Source organism: Mauremys mutica, chromosome 4, assembly GCF_020497125.1.
Source record: "Mauremys mutica isolate MM-2020 ecotype Southern chromosome 4, ASM2049712v1, whole genome shotgun sequence".
Taxonomy (NCBI): Eukaryota; Metazoa; Chordata; order Testudines; family Geoemydidae; genus Mauremys; species Mauremys mutica.
The window spans coordinates 100039404-100057766 of NC_059075.1; the positions used below are offsets into that span (position 1 = coordinate 100039404).

General features: G+C 37.2%; 1 protein-coding gene across 3 annotated transcripts in view; it reads left to right on the forward strand.

Moving 5' to 3' along the window:
* The window catches only part of STK33 (serine/threonine kinase 33), an 84739-nt gene extending 67275 nt beyond the window's left edge, over positions 1 to 17464 (forward strand). For all 3 annotated transcript variants that reach the window (XM_045015828.1, XM_045015829.1, XM_045015827.1), the window contains exons 10-14: positions 3210 to 3322; positions 3596 to 3681; positions 13553 to 13798; positions 15302 to 15385; positions 16628 to 17464. In XM_045015828.1, coding sequence (XP_044871763.1) covers positions 3210 to 3322; positions 3596 to 3681; positions 13553 to 13798; positions 15302 to 15385; positions 16628 to 16795 — 697 coding nt within the window. In that variant the 3' untranslated portion in view covers positions 16796 to 17464. The remainder of the gene's footprint in view (positions 1 to 3209; positions 3323 to 3595; positions 3682 to 13552; positions 13799 to 15301; positions 15386 to 16627) is intronic.
* The last annotated feature ends 899 nt before the right edge of the window (positions 17465 to 18363 follow it).

Consider the following 18363-nt stretch of genomic DNA (forward strand, 5'->3'; position numbering starts at 1 on the left):
TTGGCATGGCAGTAGTTATAGTTGCACAACTCAGTACGATAGAACATATTCTAAAATGGGTATTAGAAATTGGGTGATTTGATTGGCTAATAAGAATTCTGAGCTGTGTCTGCAATCAGCAGAATTCACTGCTCAGAACTTGTAAAATTCAGAACAGTGAATTGTGTTGATAACAGTCACAGCTCAGAACTTCTGACCTTATTCCTTAATTAGCAATATAAATATTTTAAAATTAGCATTTTATAATCACAACAATGTTAGACCAATGTAGCATTAATTCACAGCTAGTTGTGTTGACAGCACAAGATCGAACATACTGTACGTGAGTTAATAGAATCCATTTCACATTTCTTTTTATTGCTTAATTTGAAAATAGTATTAGAGAAAGCAGTAGGATGTTCTTCTGTTAACTCTGTTTTTGCTAGTTGCACCTCCCTCTCCCTCATGGCACAAGTTTAGGTCTTCCCTTAATGGGTTTAAAGACGCTATTACAACCATTACTGCCACTATCACAACTTTGACCCTTCTAGGCTACTATTAATGCCTCCCTTTGACATGCTCCATCCTGACACCAAGTGTATTATTGCCACAACAGGCTTGATCTCTACTTATCTGGGGGGAATAAGGTGACTTATGAACTCAGTTTTCATGAATGATAATGCACAGGACTGTCTCTGAATAATGGGACAATGCCAGCATGATGCATTTTTATATATAATTTAAGCGGAGATGTACTTTAAAGTTTCCATTTCGTTTCTGTTTTAACATGTAGTGATAGAATCATGTACAATAGTAATCAATGAGGAGACTCCATTAACGTGTAGAAGTATATTAGTTCATTGATGAATAAAGGACTCTTGTTGCTCAGTATGCTAAGTGTATGCCTAAATCCAGTTGTGTACTGGGTAGGGGTAAAGAGTTTCTTTCCTATCTGCAATCAGCACTGCTTTGAAGCAGTTCAGAGGGTGCTAATATAGACAGCTAGCTAACATGTTACTCTATAGGTAAGGCTTTTACCTAAGGAGGCAAATCTAGCCCTCCCTCCTTCCCTCGTTCATGCCCCGTGGATAGTGTATACATTGCTCATAGCTAACCAATAGCTGACAGCAGATATGGGTATACAAACCCTGTCACTGTCCAGTACTTATAGCATCATGGATTAAAATGAAGCCATGCTTACAATTCTTTCTTTTCTTGAAATTGAGTTCCATGTGGATAAGTGCGGGGGAAGGGAGAGGAAAAAATAGTGAAGAATAAAAGAGAACAGAGTAGTTTTTGTTAAAAGTGATTTTGAGATTAAAGCTTTAGGGGAGGAAAAAGTGCTAAAATATTAATGTTATGTTTTACCTTAACAAAATTAAAAATTAAAACAAAGTAAAAAAAAATCCCAGGATAATAATTCTATACTTTGATACAAAGTGACAGACATCCTTCATTAGGAGATGCCAACTACATTTCAGTAGCTATTTCTGTGTTTTGAGATAGAGCTAAAAACTTAATTTGTGGCAAATAATTTATTTGATGAATTTAGGCTTTATTTCTGTTTTCAAATAGTCCACGAGCAGAATTTAATAACTATTTGAAATTATTTGCCATGTAAATCTTTGTCTGTAGATTGTTCACAAGCAACTTGTTATAAATATTTGATATTTGAAATTTAATATCTCATTGTTAGTTTTTATTCAAAACATAGGTCATATATTTCTGCTCTCTGATTTGGTCATCATTCTGTAGACTCTAGTTTCCATGGTAAATACTTCGCATTTACAAGCCCAAACTTTACTTTCCATGAAAATTATATTGTGATCCCTTAGAATTTGGTGTTTCTGTGAACATTCCTGCCGGTGAACTAGATTGTTCACAGAAACCAAACACAAAAGCGTCAAGAACATAGGCAAAGGAAATTCATTTTTTTAATATTTGCACAAATGTTTTCATAATATTTGCCCAGCTTTGTTTTGAATGTGTTCATTTGTTTGTTTCCATATGAGTCAGTATATAATGAATATAAAAGATAAAAATAACACAATGTAGTAATACTGTATTGTATTATTTCCTTGAAGTGTAAACTGAATTGGCAGACATGAAGTCCAATACCATGTAGTCCAGTCATTTGTTTTAATACTGTACTCTACTATCAAGAAAGTTGTTATATAATTTATTTGATGCAGAGAAATGCCAGGGATGTCTGTGTTCACAAATTATTTACACTCATGCGCGCGCACACACATACATGTATCTCCTAGATATTTTTCTGACACTTTTGTAGATTTATTTTCTTAAATCATTTTTCTGTTGACACATTAGTTTAGATTATCCACATTCTGTAGCTCAATAAAGTGTCAAGATATGACTACATATAGTAAATGTCAAATTTAAAAAGATCAAAGTTACTTAATTTCCTATAGTGCAGTTCTTTCCTGAAAATTGACTTTGCTCAAAGGACATCATGAATTTCCATGTTTCTCTCTCTCAATGACTTCTGTCAATTTTTTTCAATTTAGAGATTTTAAAAAATGTTTTAACTGCTAGTGCCGCAAACTCAACCTGGGCTCTGAGAATTGAACTAGGCTCTTTCTGACTCATGCATGTTGGGGGCTGAGACTGTGTCTATCACTGTTTGAACAATCCCGTGCAAAATAATTTACTAGGTTTAAAGGTCTGAAGGGGCCATGATAATCATCTAGTCCGACCACCTGCATAACATAGACCACAGAAGAATAATTCCTAAATTGAGCCCAATGACTTGTGGTTGAACAAGAGCATATCTCTTAGAAAAACATCCAGTCTTGATTTTAAGACTTTAACTGATAGAGAATCAATCACGTGTCTTGGTCAATTATTTCAATAGTTTATTATCGTTGTTAAAAATTTGCACCTTATTTCCAGTTTGAATTTTTCTAACTTCAGTTTCCAGCCATTGGATATTGTTACACCATTGTCTGCCAGGTTAAAAATCTGAGATATTAGTCATCTTCTCCCTTTGTGGATTGTGACTGAGCCTGTGATTAAGTTACCTCTTAACCTGCTTTTTGATAAACCCCTTAATCTCGCCTCGTAAAATATATTTTTCAGCTCTTGAAACATTCTTGTAGATAGATCCCTTCTGAACCTTCTCCAGTCATACTGGTCTGTTTTATCTTGCGTATCTGTTATTCCATCAGTGGACAATGGTAAGAATCTATTAATTGACCTTACTTTTGTTGTAGATTATGTGGCGACCCACCCTTTATAGCAAGCTCAGAAGAAAAACTTTTTGAACTAATAAAGAAAGGAGAACTGCACTTTATTAATCCAATCTGGCAAACAATTAGTGAGGCTGGTAAGTACTAAACTATCTGACAAAACAAACACCAATAATACAACAATGAACTCAGCAAACAATTACAGTATTTTGGATCTCCTTAACTAATTTTCTCATAAAAGTAAAATTGAGTCTAAGAAAAAAAATTCACTGAAATGATTTCATGAACTAACTTCATCTCATTATAAGTAAGATATTCTCTGCTGAATTAAAGCACTCAGAGACATTGGGAGATGTGTTGGGTTTGTTATAATTAACAGAAATGAGATTTATCAAAGTGTCTTTTTATAGCTAAACATGTACTGCAGCTACTTCTGAGAGTAGATCCTGCCCACCGAATCACAGCTAATGAATTGCTTGATAACCTGTGGATAACAGTAAGTTTTGAGTTTTTTCTAACTGAATTTTGACGTTCCAGCCATGCCTGCTGTATCACCTCTGTCCTTTCCAATAAATAAACAGACATAGCCTCCTATTTAGGTCTGATCCGATTCCCAATGAAGTCAGTAGGAGTATATCCACTGACTCCAGCGGGCTTTGGATAAGGCCCTTAGTTTCTTACCAGGGCCTGAGACTGCGTTTCTTACCCAGGCAAATTTATGTTGACTTCAAAGGGTGTTTCATCTCCGTAAGGAAGTACAGAATCAGGTCCTAGCTGATTAAATCTCACAACATTCCTGTAATGTTGGTCAATATAATTATGCCTGTTTTTTAGATGGGCAAATTGAGCCACAGAGAAAAAGTGACTTTCCGTAGACAAATGAGTTACAGAGCCAGGAAGAAAACCTAGGAGTTCCAAACCTATTCTCTAAGTTCTGTTATCACTGCACTATGATGCAGAAATCTACACTATGAGAATATTAAACACTGAGGTGGTTATCAAAATACATGCACCCCATTATGCAGCTCACTGGAAGGTCAGGCAGAAGGGATGGAGATGGGGAGATAGCAACAAAATAGTAGTGGTAGCCATCTTTATTTGCTCTTGCAGCTGGGCTCAATGCTAAGAGGACACAGAGGCACCTGAGGCTTATCAAGAATCATTGGCTCTGTAGGGGAAGTAGAACACCTCTATACATTACTCAGAATGAGCTACCGGTTTCTCATCACTCCTTCAGCCACAACAGAGCCACTCCAGCAGCAATAAAATGGCCCTGCTCTAGCTGAGCAGGGAGATCTCAAGGAGACAATCAACTGCTGTCATGTGAATTCTTGGGGCAGGGCCATGGCTGACCCTGACACTCTCTCAGTGGCCTGTGAAATGTGATAACACCTATATTAATTCTGCCTTGACATACCAAGAGAACCTCCCTGTTCTGTGCGTCAGTAAACTGTGGACCTGGAAATCTGCTTTCATTGATGGTTTGTGGCTTACCAAACTGCATTAGTGGAGTTCTAGTGTAAATCATGTATAGGAGCTACAAAATTCAAACAGAACATTCCTCTATAAATCTTTCCTTTTCATACTATATATTTCTCGAACACTAGACTTAATTTACTGTGTTCTTTTTCATTTAAAAAGTAGGTAGGAGACTAGTTTTTTTCAGATCTAGCTGTGCATTTTCCACAAACAAGCCCCACGTAAATTATTTTTATAATTACCGGTAGTAATTATGTGTCCAACACCTGCAAATTTAGTTTCAGCACAGGGCAATAACCCAGATTCTCTGTCAAGTTTGGATTTTTATAGATAATGGGATGGATTTTTAGCCCAAGATCATATTAGCTTCTGCTATCACAGACCCTGACATCAACCCCCCAGCTGAAGGAAGCCCACTGGTCAGGGGAGTGTAGGTACAGAAGGCATCTACAACCACTCCTCTGTCAAGGACGAGTGTACTGAAAAGTGGGGACCAGGGGATGTGCTGATTTAAGAGAACCCCAGGTACAAGGTTCCAAGCATAATGTAAAGCTGTTCTCTTATGACAAAACTCTCTGGAGCCAGTAGTGCTGCAGACAGCAATCTCTCTCCTACCACCTCTTATAAATTAAGCTGTGGGAATGCATAACTGACCTCTAAGAAAATACCCATGTTAACTGACTCTGTTTAAAGAATGGGTGCATTTAACATGGCTGTTTACTTAAACTTAGATGGGACTTCTGTTGAATATATGCTATCTCTGTTCAGACCTGAGTCCTGCAACTATTTTTTATTAGTAAACTGTTTGTTTATTTAATTTGCACCAAACATTTGTTGTCTTGTACATGAGACTCTGATATTGTGGCATTAGAAGAGGAGTAGTTAAATGTTTTTCAGTTTCCAATAAGAAACTCGCTAGATTTGCTAAGGAGTGTAGAGTGAGGAAGTGAGAACTTTCAGTGCTAAGTGATACTACTTATGTGTTGTCTTCAGTGTTCCTTAAGATGTCTTAGGGATCTGTAGCTCCTGTTTAGCTTCAGTGGGAGTTGTAGGTGCTCAGTACTGAAAATCAGGCCACTAGTTTCTACTTCATGCTTGTGCTTTGATAGCATTTTTGATTTTTGAAGTGTCCAGATGGGTAACATGAAAGTGCAATATCATGTAGAGATTTGTAGTGCATAAAAAAATAAAAAATTAACCCCTCGGTGCCAAGTGACACATGAGTTCCTGCGTAAGAGTTAATGCATTTGGCATTACAATTTCCCACCAGACAATCTCAACCACCTGTACCCAAAATTTATACAGTCACAAGTTATCCTGCATACCAGAAAGAGACACGTCAAAGAAAAATGTGGCAAAATAATAAACAAAATTCACTGTAGAATTACATTGCATTTACAGTTAAATCAGCAAACCTCAAAACCAATTTTAGATAGTAATTATCACAGAAGTTTATCTGTTGTCTGTTTCAGACGATATGTAGTTTGGCTGTGGGCTGTGCAAAGGATTGCTGATTAATTAATTATGTACAAATACTTATTAATACAATTTTATTTCTAGTTTTGATTATTTTTGATATACACCATTTTGCTGCTTTTCCCAACCCTTTTCACTTTCCCTTTTCAAAAATAGGCAAAAAAGAGACCAGAATAGAGGAATCTTGTTAAGGTCAGATGAAGGAGAATAGTTGTATGGCAACTAAGATGTTGTGTTTAAAGGATCTGCTGGTACCTTATATTTTGCACATCGTCAATATAATTCTCTTTAGGAATTTTTAGAACCAATATAGTTTATTATTATGTGCATAGTTTAGTGCAATCCTATAATTTCCTATCAACTGTTCAACCTTGATATTTGCAAATAACCTATATTCTATTTCCTTTCTATCTAGTACTGTATATTTTAAGCTCGTAGGTACTACATCTCTTTTTTGCTTCACTGTCCACTATGAGAATGTCTGAGGTGTTTTCTCAGCACTGAGACTGGCAGAGGGTGCTGTTTCCTTTCAGACAAGGGGTTTGGATTTTCCCCTGCTATTAATGTTTTTTTTGTTTTTGGTACAGTCTGTGAGCACTGTTGAAGGTGAACTCTTCCACAGTTTGGATGTTTTATCATTTTCTGGTGCTGTGATACAATTTTTCTGTGGTGAAATTACCAGTACATTATCTTGCTTGACGCAGAACCAGGAGGCACAGCATTTTTCTGAGTATAAACTTCCACCCACAGAATGAGATTTTTCATTTCTTTTGGCTACAAACTTCTCAAAATCAACCTTCATTAAAAAAACCTCTGCTATCTAATCTATGGCCCCAATTCTGCAAAACATTTAAGCACATGCTCAAACCCATCCCTATTCTGCAGATTACATAAAGGCGTGCTTCACTCCCATTTAAGTCAATGGCATTTAAGCATGTTCCTAAAATTATACAATGCCATAAAGCCCAGATTTTTAAATGTATTTATGCATTGCCTCAGAAAGGAAGCTAAAGGATCAGGTTGTAACTGATTCACTCGTACAACATTCCTGTAAAGTAGATTGGTATTATTTATTTGTATTATATAGATGGGCAAATTGAGCCACAAAGAAATTGTGGCTTTCCCAAGGCAATTAATGCATTTAACTGCCTTAGGAGCCTAACTCTGAGCTTCAAAAGTGATTTAGGAGCCTAAATTATATTGACATTCAATGAGACTTAGTCTCCAAAATCAGCTAGTTTTTGCAACACTGAGCTGAACAATGACTAAACAAGTTTTTTAAATAGTTTAGGTACAAAAATAATCCCGGCAATGATATTGGTCCATGGAAATGGTAGATTTATAAATAATAATACAGAAAATGCAGAGTTGTTTAATAAATATTCCTGTTCTTTATTTGGGAAGAAACAGATGATATAGTCTCATCATACGGTGATAACACTTTTTCCATTCCACTAGTATCTCTGGAGGATGTTAAACAGAAGCTACTAAAGCTTCTAAGCTTTCTAAATCAGCAGGTCCAGATTCAAGAGTTTTAAAAGAGCTGGCTGAGGCGCTCACCAGACCATTAATATTGATTTTCTATAAATCATGGAGTACTGGGGAAGTTCCAGAAGACTGTAAAAAAACTAACGGTGTACCAATTTTTAAAAAGGGTAAATGAGATGACCAGGGTAATTATAGACCTGTCAGCCTGGCATTGATCCCAGGCAAAATAATGGAGTGACTTATATGTGACTCGATTAGTAAAGAATTAAAGAAGGGTAATGTAATTAATGTAAATCACCATGGGTTTATGGAAAATAGATCCTCTCAATCTAACATGATATTTTTTATGAGATTATACATTTGGTTGCTAAAGATAATAGTGTTAATGTAGTATATTAAGACTTCTGTAAAGCATTTGAATTCACAACATTTTGATTAAAAAACAAGAAGGATATAAAATTAACCTGACACACATTTAGTGAATTAAAAACTGGCTAACTGATAGGTTTCAAAATTAATTGTAAAGGAGGAATCGTCACCTAGCAGGTCTTTTTCTAGTGGGTCGCACAGGGATTGTTTCTTGGCCTTATCCTTAACATTTTTGTCAATGACCTGAAAGAACACACAACATCATCACTGATAAAGTTTTCAATTGACCCAAAAATTGGGGGAGTGGTAAATAATAAAGATGACAGGTCACTGATTCAGAGCCATCTGGGTCACTTGGTAAACTGGGCACAAGCAAACAGTATGTGTTTTAATACGGCTAAATGCAAATATATACATTTAGGAACAAAGAATGTTGGTCACACTTCCAGCACAACGGACTCTATCCTGCGAAACAGTGAATCTGAAAAAGATTTGGTGATTGTGGTGGATAGTCAGCCGAATGTGAGCTCCCGATGTTACAATGAGGCCAAAAGAACTAATGCAGTCCTGGGATGCAAAAACAGGGGAATCTCGAGTAGGAGTAGAGAGGTTATTTTACCTCTGTATTTTACACTGGTGCAATCATTGCTGGAATAGTGTGTTTAGTTCTGATGCCCACAATTCAAGAAGGATGTTGATAAATTGGAAACGGTTCAGAGAAGAGCCACAAGAATGATTAAAGGATTAGAAAACATCCTTTATTGTGATAGACCAGGGGTAGGCAACCTATGGCACAGGTGCCGAAGGCAGCACGTGAGCCGATTTTCAGCGGCATTCACACTGCCCGGGTCCTGGCCACCCGTCCAGGGGCTCTGCATTTTAATGTAATTTTAAATGAAGCCTCTTAAACATTTTAAAAACCTTATTTACTTTATATACAACAATAGTTTAGTTATATATTATAGACTTATAGAAAGAGACCTTCTAAAAATGTTAAAATGTATTATTGGCACGCAAAACTTTAAATTAGAGTGAATAAATGAAGACTAGATGATCATAATGGTCCCCTCTGACCTTAAAGTCTATGAGTCTATGAGACTCAGCACAGCACTTCTGAAAGGTTGCCGACCCCTGTGATAGACTCAAGGTGCTCAATCCATTTAGTTTAAAAGAGAAGGTTAAGAGGCGAACCTATTACACTCTATAAGTACCTACTTGGGGAACAAATATTTAAAAATGGGCTCTTTCAATCTAGCAGAGAAAGATATAACATGAACCAATGACTGGTAGTTGAAGCTGAACAAATTCAGTCTGGAAGTAAGGCATACACTTTTAACATAAGAGTAATTAACCAATGGGTAGTTTACCAAGGGTTCATCACTGGCGATTTTTAAATCCAGATTGAATGTTATTCCCTAGGAATTATTATTTTGGGGCTATTTTATGGCCTGTATTATTTAGGAGATCAGACTGGAAGCTCACAGTGGTCCATTCTGGCCTTGGAATGCATGAATATATGCCTTTAAAATTCCAGGCTAAGTGCTTAGCTAAATAGGGAGGGACTGCTGAATCAGGGCCCTACAGAGAAGTCACTCCCTTCATTAAATAACCAAAGGAAAAACATTAGTGTTTTACTGTCCTTAGTCCTGTCTTCCTCCCCACGTGTCGCAGCTGCAGACCACCCTGAACACATTTGGAACCTGTGTGCTTCTGTTGCACAGGAAACAGGATGTGGAGGCACCACAGGAGGCCCACCCGGCTTCTGTGCCACAAAGCACAACTCTCTGTGGACTCCCTTCTGGTGCATGGGAGTGGCAGAGAGATGAAATGTGGAAATGGTAGCGAGATGACCTAGAGCCACTGGAAAAATCCCCAGTGGGATGGGGATGGTAAATAGCTGAGGTTGGAAAGATGGAAAATGTATAATCCAAGTGGAAAGGCCACCTCTGAAGACACAGACAAAAAGGTACAAAGGCTTCCATAGCCAATAAAGAAAGAACAATGTCTGCAATTAGAGCAGATATTAAAGTCCTAACAGAGTTTAAGATGATGAAAACAGACAATTATATCAAATAAACAGCAGATCAGAAGGAGGTGACAAAATGCCGGGTTTAAAAAAAAACCTCTCTCTATATATCAAATGGATGCTAGACAGATGGACAGAGACCAATAATGAATTACATAATACTTAAAGAGAACATAACAAAAAATGAAGTGGGGAAACTTAAATAATAAAACAGCTTAGCTAATGGGACAGATTGCCAAGGGAGTTGGTGGAATTGCCATTATTACTGATACTTACTACTAGACTTGATCCATCTCTATCAGGAATAATGATCATGACATTATCAGTTCTGGAAAAATGCAAAGGAGTGATGTGACAGGGTAAAATGTCCAGGAAAGGGATGAGGACTACCTTTCTGTCACATAGCCCAACCAGGTATTTAAGGAAAAGGTATGTCCTTTTTCTGGGGGCTGAGAGAGGCCAAGGGAAAGTCTCTGGGGACTGCATCCTGTGTTAGTCAGGGAAATTGCTTTGTTTTAGTGTTACGAGTTTTGTGTTTGAACAATAAATTGTGCCCGGAAGCAGACGCCTGCAATAGACTCAGGCATGGCACTAGTTCTTTCCTGGGATGGTGAGATAGCTCACCAGCTTACAGAGAGACTAAATGACCCATCTGACAATCATTTTAACCCTGTGACTTCTGTGATTCTATAGAGCATGCATTTGAAAAGAGTGATGAAGGTCAAAGCATTTAAAACAGAGATGGGAGTTGGTCTCTCACAGACATCTTTTATGCTACAACTGAGTGCAGAACTTGGTTTCCACATTTTTCCACTAGACGCAAAATAGTGTATTTTATTAATAACACATTTCAAGAAGAGAAGCAGTTGTACAGTGCTCTCTACAATAATTTTTCCAGTTACTTTCCCTTCTGCTTTTATGAACTACGTTTGCTAGTTGATTTTACTGCTGTCCTTGCAAGTTTATCCCATGTTAGTTATTTTATGTTTATATTGCATTTGCTGTGGGTGAGAAGCTCCTGCTTCCTTTTTAATTAACATATCTCTTATATATTGACAGATGTAGTCAGAGTTCTCTTAGCTAATCATTGTCTCTCACTTCACTCTGAATGGAAAATCATAAAAATGAGTGTTTTTGTCACATTAAGTATGTGCGAGGCAACATTCTTGCTCCCCCATGCTTGGTTATACCGTTATTCTGTTAGTTATTTAAAAAAAAATGCTCCATAGCTTCTTAACCCTAAAATTCCTCAGGATTCACCATATTTATCAGTCTATTTAAAGTTTTTAGCTGCCTCTGTCAACTTTCCTCATGGTGTCAGTAGCATTTAGACATCTTTTTCTTCAACTTACTACATTTCCAACCTGATTTGAAGACTCCACTGTTATTTCTATAATGTGACTCAAGACAGGCTCTTTCTCAACAGCTGACAGGACTTAGCCTGTGCTTGAGTGCTACCCTGGCAATACGCAGTTTGTTTCCTTATAAAGACTCAGTCATGACTTCCCCCATATTTTCATCCAAAGAAGTGCTGCCCTGCGTTAACTCCTAATGACTTGAAGTCTTATAGGAATGAAGGGAACTCAGAACTTGCTGCAGATATGTGGCACTTTTTATCATCAGAGGGTCAGAGCCTATATTTTGAACTATTGAGTTCCCTTCTGCCATTGCCTTTTCTTGTGCCCAGTTCTGTTGCCCTGATTGTGTGCAGAAGTGTATTTGTCAATGTTTTAATGGTTTTTGAGGGGAGTTTTTGTTCCTTTTAAATCTCAGGTTCACAGAACCAGTTAAACTGAAAAGCATTTAGTGAAATTGTTAGTCCTGGTTATATCCGTGACTCATTCTTTTTACTGTAACCCAGATTTTATCTCCCACTGTGGTTTCTGATCAACATTCTCCAGACCTCTCTGCTTCCTCTTGAAAATTCTCACTGATGAACTTTTAATTTTCCTGAGTTTTCTGTAGTGGGGCAAGTTGGCTTTTAAGATCAGCAGTCTACTGGTACTCAGCTGAAACTGTGTGTCCTTCTAGATATGTGCTGGGTGTCTTCATGGAGGAAATACCGCATCTTACATTATTCACAAATAACTGGACATCTCTTCATTTTGTGTCTTGAATCTTACAGAAACACACGCTCTTAAAACCCGAACAGAAAAAGCTGAAAAGGAAGACAAAAGAAAATGAAACAATGTAAAGACAGCCAATTAGTAATCCACGACTCTCTTTACCCACAATTAGCACCAGATGCTAGCCAATTAAACTCAACAGGTGTTCAAATGAGCCAACACAGACAATTAACTTAAATGATTCCACTTTCTTAAAAATTGTCAGAATACAAACTCCCACTTCTCTTTATGTGCTGTATAATTAACTGGAGCTCTTTAAGGCCTAGATTTTTTTTTAAAAAGCCTAAACTCAGCCTGATTTTGTGGGTACAATTCAATGTACTTACATATTTAACTGCCTGATTGTGCCTGCAAATGAGGTAGTTAGTTTAGTGTCTGTGCCATCCATTTTGCCCACATTTAATTGCAGATTTAAGTAAATGAATCCATTCCTAGTTTACTCTGCACATGTGCCCTATTTCACACAAAAGAAATTCATTCCAGGCACTATCACTCTAGTATAAAAAGATAAAGTCTTAATCAGAACTCTTAATTGACATATTGTGTCTAGCAATTAGATCGAGGACTTGGAGTAAGGATTCATGTATTCTACTTCTTACTCTGCCATTGATTCACTATATGACTTTGGACAAATCACATGCTCTGTGCCTCAGTTTACCTATCTGTTCAGAGGAGATAAACTACACAACAACTCTGTATTTCCAATTAATGCTAGTAAAACTGAGATTCTTAAAAGACAGGTGGTATATGTACAGAGTATTATTTATTATTAGAACTCCTTTCAAAAACAACAGAGACAAATTTTACTCTTCAAAGCAAACCTGCCTTGCACACGTCATACATTTGAACTTCTCTCCAAACTTTTAGAATCACAACACAGAGAGAGAGAATGTATGAATGAATGGTATAGGCTTTACAAAGTTGCACAAGCAAGGTGAAGTGATGGTAAATAGAATAATTATTTAGGTTTCTATAGTCTCCTCTGCCTGCCTGAGCAGAGGGAACAAGAGCCTGATGGATCTAAAAAGGGGCAGTGCTGCCTCCACAGCACTGTTTCCTCTGACCCCATAGAAGTTCCCGCACTCTTTGTGGAGGTTCCATAGGAGTTCAGGCTCTACTGTTTGTTTCTGGTCCTAATATTTTGCTTGCATTGAGGTGGGTGAGATTCAAACCATAGCCCTCTCTTGAGAAAACAGTGCCATAGTAGTATTAAATAGAAGACATTCTGGCATTTATTTACTGTATTTGGGATCTCAGTCAGGTAGAAAGCAATACAAAAAAGTGTGTTTTCAGTTATAGAGCTTACAGTAAATAGGCAAATTACTTTGGTGTTAAATTTTCTAATGTTGTGTGTTCTAGAATCAATAAGTGAAAAAAAAACACAACCAATTGTTACCATGTAGGGTGAAACACATATTGTCCAGAGACCATTTAATGTCCTAGAGCTGATGAAGGAATGGAATAACAACCTGGACATTGGTGAAGTTTGCAATGTGGAAGAAGAACTGAATAGTCCATCTACTGCATTGAATCAGGATAACATGATTGAAGAGCAGGAAAGTCCTGTTAACAGCAATGGCAACTCAGAGGTTGGTGCAGAAACTGAAACAGAGAGTGGGAGCAGCAAACCCTGTACACCAACAAAACAGGTATATGTGCAATACTCTGAACAAATAAAACACTATATAAGTGCTAAGTATTATTAGGGGGCAATACATCGGTAAGGTAAGGAATGGTGAACATGACCTAGTGCCATAGAGGATCGCTGGAACCTAGTGAAAGATTTATACATAGGGTACAGAATCTGAATAAATACAAGGATACAGGATGAGCTGTGTACTGTACAATTACCCTCTGAAGAGAAACAAAGCCAGACTGACCCAGAATACCAATTCCTTAAGAATCTATTGCTCCTGTTCACTCCCTTAAGATGGCGTGTGTGCAGAAACTTAACAGAAAAGGAATAGAATATTAAGAAACTGATATTATGGGCAGATGAGGAAGAATCTCGGATGGACACTCCATTCTTTTCTTCCACATTCCTTCTGCATTCTGTAAGTCAGAGTAACAAGAAACCATCCTGGGGGAAGTGAGGGAAAAGGTAAACAATAGTTCACAAGCAACACATGTATAAACCACTAGTGACATAGTGAAGCCCAAGGTATAATGCTTATAATAAGCATTGCTTTGACTTCTCAGATGATTTGTCGCTTAAAATATTGAATTTTCATAGCATGCAGCTGAATCCCTGGCCTGAAGAGACTAAAAGCCATAATGCAAATGCTGGTGGTTCTGTATTAGCTATGACCTCTGTATCTTAGATTTATTGATCAAAATGCAGACTGTTCCTGTGCAGCACGTTGAAGTCTTCACTGTTATACAGGATGGTGCCTGCTCTGGAAATGGTTCCACTTAGCAGAGAATCAGCCTTGGATATGGAGCTGCAATGCTGGGACTATATCAGAGCAGAATATTCTTGTTTGAATTAGAAGCTCCTCCACCCCCCTGAATAACTGGACTTTGCATAGCTCCTCACTCAAACTGCAGAGCTGTTCCTCAGCTGAAACTGTAGCCTTGATGCTGTAGTAGCTCCTACTGCTTCTTCGCCCCTGCTGCAGTGGGGGAAGAGGGGTGATGGCAATGCCTTGTGGATTTGAGGAGTACACACTCCTCAGGATCACCATGTTCCTCCAAACCAACTGCCTAGAGACACAAGCTATGCAGAGCTGGGCTCCCCAAATGCTAACCCCCTCTTTTCCATACAGTGGAACTATTCCCAAGACCATTTGATCTGGGGTCCCCACTGGAGGAAGGAGCTGGATTTTGCCATAAGGGAAAGGTGTGCTTAACACACACAGAAGAGCTGAGCTGTGTACGAAGTTTACTGATGGTAAACTTGCAAGTAAAAAATGTATATAAAAAGCTTCATAAATGGGTCTAACTTTTGTCAGTTAAATATTTAATCAATCTATCTGGCTCTCAAAAGAGCTGTGTTTGAGGCTATCCAGTATGTCTATGATTAAAAAGTGTGTGGTACCAGTCTCAGAGCCCAGGCTCCAGCCCAGGTCTTTTATCACAGTGTAGACATATTGTAGGCCCTTTTCTAGCCTCCTAAGTATACTTACTCCAACCACTTAATTTTTCTTTCACAGGTCAACAAGAAAAAAAATAACTCGAGTGCTTTACCAAATGGGACACTTAAAAAGAAGAGTATAACCCCCAAGCCATCCATTGCTGTAAGTGTTCTCTCAGAAACACTTTTTTCCAATTTTCTTCAGCTTTACTTAGTTTATGTTTTCTTTGCTGACATTTTATTTTAAGACACTTTTAGAATAAGAGAAAAAAATAGTGTTTAACTAGAGACAGGTGAGTTCTTATTCACTTTTTAAAATACTGTTTTGCGATAAGATTTACAATTGATTTCTGTTATGAAACAAAAGTGCTTGAAGACCTACCATCTCCCATTGAAATCAGTGGTAGTTTGGGTGCCTAACATCTTGGAAAATCAGACCACTTGTAGGTTCCTAGGTATGGATTCCGAAAGAAGCACCTAGTTTTTTAAATTTTTGTGGTAAATCCTATGTTATCTATGTTAACGTTTCTTTGACTTAAAAGGGATACAGCACAAGTGAGTGAAGGATGAGATTTTTGCAGAAGAAAAAATTAAAATTTATAAAGATAAACATTAAGGGCTAGTTCCTCAGCTGGTGTAAATTGGCATCATTCCATTGAAGTCATCAGCTGATTCAGACTAGCTGAGACTCTGGCCCAAGGAGTGCTCTTACAATAGTTAACTGCACTTTGTCAGAAAGTAAAAAGTAAAATGATTGAGATTTATGGGATGGCTGTTGACTGCTTTATCGGTTTAGCAGGTTTTTAAAAAAATCAGTTCTAGTTAGATGAGAAACCTGGAAATTAGAGAATAAGACTTGGTGAACTAAAGAGTATTGGTACGCTCATGCACTGGCCAAGTTTTAATCAAGACCCAGAACAGAAAAAATAGTCCTAATTACACATTTATAAAGGATAAAGGTAAGAGCTTTAAAATGTATTTGGGTTGTTATGATAATTGAATAACAATAATAGTGATTATTATATTCCTTGAAATCATAAATCTTGGTACAGAAGTCTGGCTAATGAAGACTAATATCAGATAATTACAGTTGGATGTAAGTAGTCCTAAACAGGTATTAGGAATGTAGTGTTGTCCCCAAAGCATGGGATTTTAGATTAGTGGAATGAAAGCTGTGCAAGTATATCATAGAAGAAGATAAGAATTGCATTTTTCATAGATTAGCTTCTCTTGCACTTTATAATGTCCTTTACTGTCTTTAACTACTTTTTTATAACTTACATTGCTGTAGAATAATACTGGCATGGTACCACTACATAACTCATCTGCTTTTTGTACTATGATGTCTACCATTATTTCATTAACATAAAAACACATATATATTAAACTTCTTTTTTAATTATAGTCCTCTGCAGGTAGGTCAGTATCTCCAGTGTCAAATTCAAGGCGAAATCAAGACAGTCAAGAAAGGAAGGGAGAGACAGAAAAGTCCTCTGTGTCGTCAAGCCAAGGAGTGGGAAATAAAAACATACCAAAACCTGCTACCATACTTAGAACCAAAAAGAAATCATAGGGTTTCCATCAACTTTGAACAACATACAAATGGGGCAACTTACTTGTACCAAAGTGAGGACACTGCATAAAAATGGACAAGTACATCCTGAACTGTTAACCTTTATGCTCCCCTGAGCCCTGTAATCAGCAGAAAGCTCTGGCTTTCCTCTAACACTGAAGAAGATTCCAAAGCAGTGTGAACTCCTAACCTGTAAGAGGACATCCAGTGATAGTATTGTTGTCAGACTGCAGATTATTAAATTGTCTAAATAGGTATGTAACTTATTTGTTCTACACTAGCAGGCACTGTGCATGTGAGTAACTCACTAATATGAATCCACTTGCTATGTTTTACTTTAGATTCATTAGTTTTGTCACAAACATATATGAGGAAAAAATGAGAGGCCAGAACCTGTAATGGGGGGTTCCTAATAACATCGTGCCCTTTGCACTATAAGAATTTTCTAGGAAACTGCTTATAAAGTTGCTCTAGGCATTACAGCACAAATACTTGGGTCAATGAAATTTGTTACTGCTATTTTAGGTCACTGTAGATTGCTTACAAAACTTATTTTAAACTTGACAAATGGGAGATGTATTTTTGAAATATGATGAAATTGCTTGGTTCTTGATGATAAACTTCTGATGTGTTGATGAAATACTTAAATAAAAGCAGATGTTAGAATAATGGCCTTTACATGGTAATTTATCTTAATGTTCAAAAGGACAGTGAAGTGTGCTGTTAAGCTAAGGCTTGTTGTGCATTTGTGTAAAATAAGAATGTATTCTATTGTTCAAAACTCAGTGCCTCTCTCTGAAGGTAAGACTCACCTGTAGACCTTCACATTGTTCCACTGGGGGAGCAAACTATACAAAGTCTTGGTTAGTTAAAACTTTATATTACAAGTTATTCAATCACTTATGCTCAGGACGTTCACTGTGTATTGGGGACCAAATAGATTTTTTTCTCTTATTTCCCACAAAAATACTTGAGTTTCTTTTGTTCTTGTCAGAACCTAGATGTCACACTTTTTCACCTGTTTCTATTTGGGTCATAAATAATCTTATAAAATTCAAACAGATTGTGCAGGAATCTGGACATTTAAAAAAAAACATTTTATGATAAATCCGTTAAAATCTCTTTTGAATCATTCAATATCAACACAATGAAAAACCACTCAAATTCTCTCTGAAGCCTATAGATAGATTTTGCTTGTTTAAGTACCTTAGATGGAGTGTTAATCTTCTGGTTGTTGTTTTTATCTTACGACATAGAATGAGTTCAAGGATGTAAATTCTCCAGACTGTACTAAATTTGATAAGAGTATAAATTTCTATATTCATCAGAATATCACTTTAACCAGGCAGCCCTTCCAGTATTTTTCCTATGCAGTCTTGGTTGTCTCAGCAAAGCCCTGTTCCACATACTGGATCTAACAGTCTCTCTGTTTTTATTTGAAGCGAACAAAGCCTCTTACAAAGTCCATCCGGATTTCTGAGTCTCATGACACCAACGTGTTAGTTCTTTAGGCCACAATCTGACCTATCTCTTGTTGGCTATTAACTCGCATTGCTCATTCTTTTCCT